Raw genomic sequence first — 9,504 nt, 5'->3', positions numbered from 1 at the left:
TAGAGCGCTTGCCTTGCATGCCTGAGGCCCTGGGTTCGATTCCTCAGCACCACATAAGCAAAAAGAAAAAAGCCAGAAGTGGCACTGTGGCTCAAGTAGTAGAGCGCTAGCCTTGAGCTGAAGAGTTGAGGGACAGTGCCCAGGCCCAGAGTTCAGGCCCTAGTTGGGCTGGGAAGGTGGCTCAGTGGTGGAGCGCTTGCCTTGCATGCATGAGTCCCTGGGTTTGATTCTTCAACATCACATAAGCAAAAAAGAAAAAAGCCAGAAGTGGCAGTATGGCTCAAGTGGTAGAGCGCTAGCTTTGAGCTGAAGAGCTGAGGGACAGTGCCCAAGCCCAGAGTTCAGGCCCCACAACTGGACCCCCCAAAAAAAAAAAAGCAAAGGAACAAACTCCTCATAGGCCCCAGCCTCCCACCAGGCCCCCACAGGAGGTCTAAGGTTTGATGGGAGGCTCTGAACATTTTCAGGGTTCAGGAGGAGGGCTGGACTGTGAGCAAAATCAGTGCCTGGTCTGGAGAGGTGGGACAGGAAGTGTCCTGGAGCCCTGCCCAGCCCTGGAGAGATGGGACAAGAAGTGCCCCAGAGCCCTGCCCAGCCCCAGGGAGCTGCAGAGGACATGAGGGGGGCCTCAGCCTGGGCTGTGGCCCACCAGTATAGGCCTTTGTTCTCATCAACCCTCCCCTACTCCAGGGCCTGGGCAAGGCTTCTCCTTCCAGGTGCTACCAGAAACCTCCAGACTTCCCCGTAGTGCTATTCTTAGGCACCTTCCCTCTGTGAACTGTGACACTTGGTCACACTGTGGCTAACATTTCCCAGAGGAGGCGGAATTCAGGGAGGTCCTGTGCCATACCCCAGGCTCCTTCCTGGAAAGGAAGGCTGGCCTGCCTCTCCTGTAGTGAGGCAAACACAGAAGCTCCGGCCCTCACTGCCAGCAGGTGTTTATTTCCCAAGGTCACCAGAGCTCCAGAGCGGGATTTTGGTGAGAGTTCCAGCACTTACGCTTTGGAGGAGAGATGTTCCCAGTCACCCACGGACTGCAACAGCAGGGAGAGCATGATCCAACTATCCACTCATTCCAACCAACTGCACAGGGACCCTAACAAATGAGGTTGATGGCAGGAGGCCCTGCAGGCACGTCTGAACTTTCTGGGCTCAGCTTAGGCAGCTGCAACGTACGCACCACTGAACACCTCTGAGGAAGGCCCTGGGTGTCCATGATGCTGAGAGACAGTGGCTAACACCCACCTATTACCTTATCAGTCTTTTGATTTCTAGATAAGGACCCAGAGGGTCATCAGACCGTCCCCTCTCCTACAGGTGTACATGGTGCTGGACCGAGCACAGGGTGTGCTCATCCCAGATCTCTACTTGGTGCACAGGCCAAGCCAGAGTGGATAGACATGTGGGAACAGACACCTCCTCGGCAGATTACCTGTGAAACTAGGCACTAGGACACACAAGGAATGCTGCTAACCCAAAGGGAAAGGACAATCCTGTAGATAGGTAAAAACCCAGGTGGGTTGAGGAGGGCAAGGTCAATGGTAACTCAATATGTAAGATCTCACCAAGCACTGTGAGAGTATACACAAAGCACACAGCAGTCCTATCTCACAGCTGCTGCATGGAAAATACCCAAGTCTGTGGGCTAAACCCATGGCAGGCTGGGGACACTTTGGACTACTGCCAGGACATACTCTGACCGCTGCTAGAGACACACAGGACTTTGCCTAGGCACTGTCAACACCCCTGGATTGTGACAGCCACAGAGCAACCCATTGCCTGCTGTTCTCAGAACAAAGAGGCTGGAGAGGACCTGTGTCTAGACACCGCTATCTGGCAGCAGACGGATTAAATATGCATGTCATGGACTAGCACAGATATATCTCAGAAACAGGCTGAGCGAAGACAGCAGGTTGCAGGAGGTTAAGTATGGTTTGATACAGGTTCCATAAAGTTTGCAACATCAAAACAGCCCTGTGCATGGTTTAAGTGAGACAAACCTCCACGGTGAAGGTGTAACTGAAAGTATAAGTGATGCAGCAAACACATGAAATGCCGAGCACAGGGATAGGGTGGGTGCACAGGGGCTTCAGCACCAGACCCAGACATTCATGAAGCTTTCTATGTCCCCTGCAGATATCAGTGAGGAGTGAGGAGGGGGGGGTAAGGTGGGGGAGAATCCAAGGATCCTCAAGGATCAAGCCCTCCATTGGATGGCACTGTGACCCCTTCCTCTCCTCACCCTTTAGTTCTCCTACTCCAGGCCCTGAGGGATGAGACAGGACCCACATGCACTATCTTCTGGAGATCTAGGGAGAACACAGCAAAGCTCTCTGGTCTAGTGGGCATGGACGCTGGCACAGCTCAGGATGAGGAAGAGACTCCCCACCTCCCGCTGCCCCAGCTGTAGTATGCACATCCCATAGCAGTGCTGATACCTGGAGGACACCCCAGAAAACAGGACCCTGTCTGTAGGAGGAGGGACCTACCCAGGCAGGGAGAAGGCCTAGGCCTACTGCTTCCCAGCAGGCCCTATAGCCCTATAGAGGGGATAGCAGCTGCTCCCCATGACCAGCAGGGTTGTCCAACTGACCTCTGTGGATACAACAGCTCTGTAAACCATTAACAACAGCACTTTAATCATCTAGTTACCATCTTGCCAATTACTGATTTGTTCTGTTGGCCTTTTAACGTTCTCGTAAACAAACAGAGGCTGGCTGGAGTCTCGCAGATGGCCCAGAAGTAGAGCTCCAGGTGCTTTCTCTTGCCATTTCTCACCGAAGTACTAGCCCAGTGCCCTGCACCACCACTGTCCCTCTCAGCACCACACACAGCTCACAGCCCAGGAGTCCGTCCCCTTGTCTGATTGTGAAATCCAAGAGGTTACAAGTGGTATGGCTCTCCTAACACGTTTAACATCTGGGGCTGAAGGTACAAGTAAGTCCCAGGTATCTATGAGTACTCCATAGAACCAAATGGCAGACAGATATCTCATTTTGGAGATGGTGCCACTAGGGTTTTTCATGCTTACCTAAGCCTATGAGCCATACCAGTTCCAGTCAGAAGGAGGGAGGCTGAGTCAGAGCTCCTCTTTTTTGCTTAGACAGGCTTTCTAGAAGGATCTCATCCTAATACATACCCACAGAGGTAGGGAGGGAGTGAGGGGATTTCCCTGTCCACATGGAGACAGCCTGACAGCCACTGTGATGGCTGGTGGAACTGGTATGTCATTCCCCCAGAGTGGAGCCTCCACATGGTTCACCTGCCCTGAGGAAGCCTCAGCAGGGGTCTGGGCAGGAAAAGGCCTCAGGCTGGTCTGGAACGCTGAGGAGCCTGCTGGGGACTGCCAGAGACAGTGGGAAGAACTGCTCAGGCTGGGTTCTGCCACATTCCAGACTCATGCTGAGGCTGGGGTAGGTGTCCATAATGACTGAACAGTGTCCACTGTGGAGGGAAGCCAGGGGTCAACATTTTACTCCAGTGTGTGGGGACAGATGTGCCATGTTTTTCCAAAATGATGGCCCATTGTACCTTTGAGACTCAGGACATCACAACACTGGGAAAGGGCATTTTATCCAGGATGAACAAAAGTCACAATGCCAGGTGACTTACAATTCTGTGACACACCTGTATTCAAAGGCAGATGGGACACCAACACTTCCCCACTCACACTGTCTTGTCCTCAGGGCCACTATTTGTTCCCATTCATACTTGTGACCACCTGTGGGCTCAGGAGATACACCTGAACCCTAACTATGGCTCCATAGGGTTATGTCTCATCTGAATGCCTAGTCATTCTGCAAAACCCCATGCATGAAAGACTTCTGTTCACGCTTGCATCTCACTGTGGCTTGGGCAGCCTCCTGACCCCTCTTCCCAAGGCTCAGAACTTTAGTTCAGCATAACATACTCCCCCTTCCAAAAGAACAACAAAAGCACCAGGCACTGGTGACTCATATCTGTAATTCTAGTTATTCAGGAGGCTGAGATCTGGGGGTCAAGGTTCGAAGCCAGCCTAGGCAGAAGTCTGTGAGACTCTTATCTTCAATTAACACCACTGCTCACCCCTGACCCCAAAGCCGGAAGTGCAGCTGTGGCTCAAGTGGCAGAGTGTCTTGAATGAAAAAGCTAAGGGCAGTGCCCAGATATGAGTTCAAACACAAGTACGGGGGGAGGAAAAAGACAGGAAGGGAGAGAGGGAGAGAAGAAGAGAGAGAGGGAGGGAGGGAGAGAGGGTGGCAGGCAGACAAGCAAAAGCAGGCAACAAAATCTTACTGGGAAGGGAAGTTCCCTTCTCAGAGGCAGGAGCAATAGTTGAAACAACAAGTTCAAGTGCACTGCACAAGCTGATGGGTGCTCTCAAGGGGGCAGAGGTACTAGTCCCACATGCCAGTGGTGGGGAGCATGCCTGGACAGCACTGTGCAGCAGTCCAATGCTGGCCTGCTCTGGTTACCCCCACCCCCCTCAGTAAGTGCTCCACAAAGGGCACCTCCTGTGGTAAAGTTAGTTGGCCCTGGGTCTCCCCCTACCTGGAACACCTCCACAGTCCCTCATACCAGGCTTCAGTCTAATGTGAGGGACAACAGAAGGAACTGCTTTTGGGGGTTCCCTGTTTTCCCGCCTCCTGGCAGAGCACAGACACCAGAGCAGGGACAAGAGGTCAGGCCCGCCAGACCCACTCTGGCCACATGCTCAAAGTGTTGACTAGTGCGGCTGGTCTTTCTCAGGCAAGGCGGCAGAGCTGGCAGGCAGTTCCTAGCCTGAAGACTACAGGGGGCCTCAAGGTGCTGCCCCAGGTTGGTCTCTGTGACTACCTGCAGACTTCACTGCTGCTCCCTTTCCAAGCCAAGAGAACACGGCCTTACTGCTGACCTCAGGTAGCTGCCAGATGTTCTGCAGGTTTGTACGAAATTGTGCAGATGTCAGGCTTGGGTAAGCCTACACATTCTGAGTCCTATGGTGGCCAGTCTCACCAGTGACAGTTGTCCCTACTAGGGGTAGGGAGGGGCACAGTAGAGAGGGCTAGAGGTGTGTAGGCTTGTTTGAATGGAGGTCCATGTGCTGGCTCCCAGCCCTCCTGGCTCAGGTACTCTTGCAGGTTCTATCATGTCTCTGGACCTTACTTCCCTTTCCGGAAAATGTGGGCCAAGCTTCACACACTTGCCTTAAGGGGGCATGGAGGGCTGTCTCCCCCCCGCACGCCCCTCCCTCCCCGCCTCTACTTCACAGTGCTGGGTCATCCTAATGGCCATGAGTGGGGCAGGGTCTTGTAATAAAAACCACAAGAGAGATACTTCTTCCTGACTTGAGAAAGCAAATGTTTTAAAGCCCACAATAAATTAACAGGGTGCTGCTGAGAAAGAAGGCTACAGCAGCCTCCTCAGGGAGGAACACCTGCGTGAACCAGAGTTAGGTTTAGAATGAGCTAGCATCCAGAGCTCCTAGGAATGTCTAAGGGAAAGCAGAGCTATGCAAAGTATCTGCACCCAGGATGTCCATGATCCTCGCAGGAGCCAAACAGCAGGAGACTTGGACGCTCAATGTTCGGGTCCTAACCACAGACCCTCAGCGGGGCACGAGGGCAGCCTCTCCAAGGCTATGTTTTAATAACCTGGGAGATTCCCAGGATGTAATTTACACCACAGTCTGATTTAAGAGGAACCACTGTGCTCAGGGAGTTTTCTCCCTCACACTTCCTCAGTCACTACAATCAATCAACACCACAACAAAGGGAGCACTGGGAGAGAAAAGACCCAAGGCCCCACTGCCAGCATGCTGGCCCCTCCCTACCAGATCCAGGAATGGACTCCAGAGCACTCCAGATCCAGGATTGCTGGCTACACTCCCACCATGGCAGCCAAACCTCCCAGACACCCTACTGAGGAAGCCCACAGTGACCAGTGGCTGTGGAGCCCACGGGGGTGGAATGGGGGCATGGTTGCATGCACCAGGAAAGGGCTCTCTGAGCCAGGAGCAGACATGTCCAAGACCAAAGCCAGCAGGGATGGCTCACAGGCTGGATGCCTGGTCAGGCTCATGCTTCGGGTGTGCACACCTAAGTATAGCTGCTGACAGACCCTGACTCAAATCGCCTTAGTATCAGCCGCCTCTCTGGCTGCCACCTCTAGATGGACACATCCGGCAAAGGTACCTCAGCGGCCGCCAGCAAGCAAACGGCCACTGTAGCAGACACAGGACCACAGTGACCTAACGCTGTGCTCACATGTCTGCTCCTGCTGGAGGGCAGAATGCACTAATTGTTGCTAGAAGTACCCAAGACATTCCAGGAAGGTGGTAGCTCAGAGTGGCCCCAGGCACATGTGCCCTAGCTGGAAGTTGAGAGAAGCCCACACTCAAGACTCCCCTCCCCAGAGTCTCTAAATACTGTGCACACTGGCACCAGAAGAGTGTGTGGGGGGGGCGGGGATGGGGACGGGGAAGGTTCCAGAAGTGCACTCTTAGGCAGGGAGAACGAATCTAGGTGGCCCTGGGAAGGTGGGGATTGGGGGGGGGGGAGTGCTACCTGTAAAGCTGCATAAAGCCCGGTTCAGCCCTCCTCGCTTCCCAGCCTTGCAGTTATTCCAACACACACACAAGGCCCCGGAAGGGCAGGACAGGACAGCAAGGGTGACATCTGAATCTCAACGCCAGGTGCCTTCTGACAGTAGCCACCCTGCCCCTGTGGGCACTGTCCCCTCCATGAGTGGTTGGGTCCCTGGACAAATGGGTGCAAGTGACCTCTAACTTTGCAGCACCAAGGCCTGGCTCCCCACTGGGAGCGGTGGGGTGGGGGAGCACTCAGCAGGTGGTCCTGAGTGCAGCCAAGCCATAAAAGCACAAAGCCACCCTTCCCTTGACCTACTGAACTAGCTTTGCACCAGAGCAGTCTCTTGGATTGGAACTGGATCAGAGGGAGGCGGAAGACGGGAAGATGAGTGACAGGCAGGCACCCACTGCCACCTGCACAGCGGCACAGTAGGGGGCATCCCGAGGGCTCCAAAGGCCTGCCCCCACCTACCTTGTGGCTGCTGAGCCCGCCACTTCCAGTCTGAGGGACTGGTGGTCCACTCGGCACTGCCAGCTGACCATGTGGCCTCCCCAGGCAGGGGTGCTGGGGCTTTCCCAAGCAGCACTGGGGTCACCTGCCTCCCCTGTTCTTCTCATTCCTGGTCCAAGCTTCTGCTCTAGGAGACAAACTATAGGGTGGGGACTGAGGGCCCCTTCACTTTCAGGAACTCAAGGGCTGCCACAAAAGCACTCTGCAATCTGCAAGCTAAGGTCGGACTGCTAGACAGGCTGACTTCAAAACCTCAATCCCTTTCAGCCCCAAGAGCAGGCTGAACTTCTCTTCCCTACAGTTTCACAGGCCTGGTGCTCTCTCCCTCAAGAGTCCTACAGGCAGGGGAGCACCCTTCTGGCCTGGTATTATCTGTCAGTGCCTGGCACCCACAATCTAGAGCTCTGGTTGATGAAGGAAGGCTGGCAGCCATGGCCAGGCCCAGTTTCATCTAGAGTAAGGCAGGAGCATGGGGTGAATCCCATGCCAGGAACACGCATGTGTGTGGCGCAGGCCCTGGCCTGGCAGTGGCTTGAACCATCAAGTTGTCTCAGAACACTTCTTCCTAGGCTGGGAGTTCTGGGCCGGGGAATGTGGCTATATCCTCCCAACTCTAGGGAGAAAGATGATGAGAAGAGAGTGGATGTATTCTCCAGACTGCAGTCAGGATCCCTATTTTCTGACAGCCGGAGAAAGAAGATGGGAAAAGACAAATTGGAGGCTGCGCAGGGAGGGAAACAGTGGCACCGACCAGGAACAGCTGGTCATCTCTAAGCTGGCTGGATGGCGGTGAACCCTCCAATCTACCTGAGCACCTGCCCATACCTTTCTGCGGGTGCCAACAAAAATCCCTCTCACAGAGGTGCCCTGCCTGCCTGTAAAGCTCAGTTCTAACGCAAATATGGGAGACAAAAGACAGGGAGGAAGACCTCACTCTTGCCTCTTCTCAGCCCGACACTCTGGAGAAGGTCCTGCTGGGCACCCTGCAGGACACCCACCGGACAACAGGAGCACCACAGGACAGGGCAAAAACAATCCTAACTTGAAATGTAGAACCCTAGGCACCCTGAGGTCTCCTACCGCGTGAGTGGAGGCCCGGCCCCAGCACCCCGGTGCCCCAGCACCCCGGTGCGCTTGCAGGTCAGTCCAGCCTCCGCCAGCTACTTAGACACGGGGGACACAGAAATGCCGCAAGGCTGCCCACGAGCTCCGGCTGCCCTAGCCTCAATGGTGGGTTCCCCGGGAAAGTACCTCACTCACCCCCCCCCCTACCCCGCAGGCTTTTGTTCCACTTCTCTCCCGAGGCTGGGGAGGACGTGTAGTGAGCCTTCTCCCCGCCCCCAGCTCTGGGTCACACAAGGCCTTTGTTCTACCTGCACACACCGGCGGCGCCCGCCCCGGCCCGGCGGCCGCTCCCCTTCCCGGGAGGCCGGTTGGCCGGCACCCGCGTGGGCTGGGCCCCCACACCACGCCGACCTCCCGTCTCTCCCCACTCCGGGTGCTAGCCAGGACCCGCAGAAGTGAATACTCTGGTGGGCTGCGCTCGCACTCAGAGCCCATTTCCACGCCCAAGCAGCGACGCGCGGGGCTACACGGACCAGCGTGGACCTTTAAACCCCAGACTGGCCTCACGGCGGCCGGCGGCGCACCCTCAGTGGGGCCACCAACAGGGCGGAGGGAGGCGCCCCAGGAGATGTCCAGGCGCAGAAGGGGCAAAAGCAGAGAAAAGAGGGTGAAAGGGAGGTCAAAGGGCAGGGGTGGCAGCTGCGGGAGCCCCGCGGCGAGCCGGGGGTGCGGCGGATAGAGGCGGCTCGGCACCGTCCAGTGGGAGCGCGGCCCCGGCTCGGGAGCGCAGCGGCACCCGGGGATCCCGCCACCCCCGCGGCAGGCGCTCACCTGGGCGTGCGCAGCGCGGCGGGGTCGCGGCGGTCCAGGACGCCGGGCACGCAGTTGGTGAGTTCGGTCCAGTCGGCGTGCAACCCGCAGCTCCAGCCGGTGGAGAAGCGCGAGAAGAGCCAGGTCTCGCGGCGGTTGGGCCGGTAGCAGGTGCACTTCTTCTGGCCCGGGCGGCAGTCGCAGGGGACCTCGAGGCGCACGTTCTGCACGAGGTGGCGACCGAAGGTGGTGCCGCCGGTCTTCTGGATGTGCAGGAAGACGATCACGTCGTCGCCCTTCATGTCGAAGCGCAGCGAGCGCTCCAGCTCGCGCACCGGGAAGTAGTACTTCTTCTCGTAGTGCGGGTCGGGCGTGGGGAAGAGGTCCAGGTCGTCGGGCGGCGCGCGGCCGCCGGGCGCGCCCAGGCTCAGCCCCGGGCCCGCGTACTGGTACAGGATGAGCATGAAGCACGCCGAGCCCGCCACCACCAGCACGAACTTGCTGGCGCGCTCAACCATGGTCCTGCCGCCGGCGCGCCGCCGCCGCATGTGTCACCATCGCCGGCGGCCCG

The 9,504-nt window shown here is 56.7% G+C and overlaps 1 protein-coding gene across 1 annotated transcript in view; it reads right to left on the bottom strand.

Moving 5' to 3' along the window:
- Hs6st1 (heparan sulfate 6-O-sulfotransferase 1) overlaps nt 1-9,504 on the bottom strand; it is a 35,262-nt gene extending 25,758 nt beyond the window's left edge. Inside the window, exon 1 of the mRNA XM_013028854.1 lies at nt 8,955-9,504. Coding sequence (XP_012884308.1) covers nt 8,955-9,481 — 527 coding nt within the window. The 5' untranslated portion in view covers nt 9,482-9,504. The remainder of the gene's footprint in view (nt 1-8,954) is intronic.

The sequence above is a fragment of the Dipodomys ordii genome, unplaced genomic scaffold, assembly GCF_000151885.1.
Source record: "Dipodomys ordii isolate 6190 unplaced genomic scaffold, Dord_2.0 Scaffold114, whole genome shotgun sequence".
Taxonomy (NCBI): domain Eukaryota; kingdom Metazoa; phylum Chordata; class Mammalia; order Rodentia; family Heteromyidae; genus Dipodomys; species Dipodomys ordii.
Note: the sequence above shows the minus strand (reverse complement) of the source record. Positions and strands in the feature narration are given on the sequence as shown.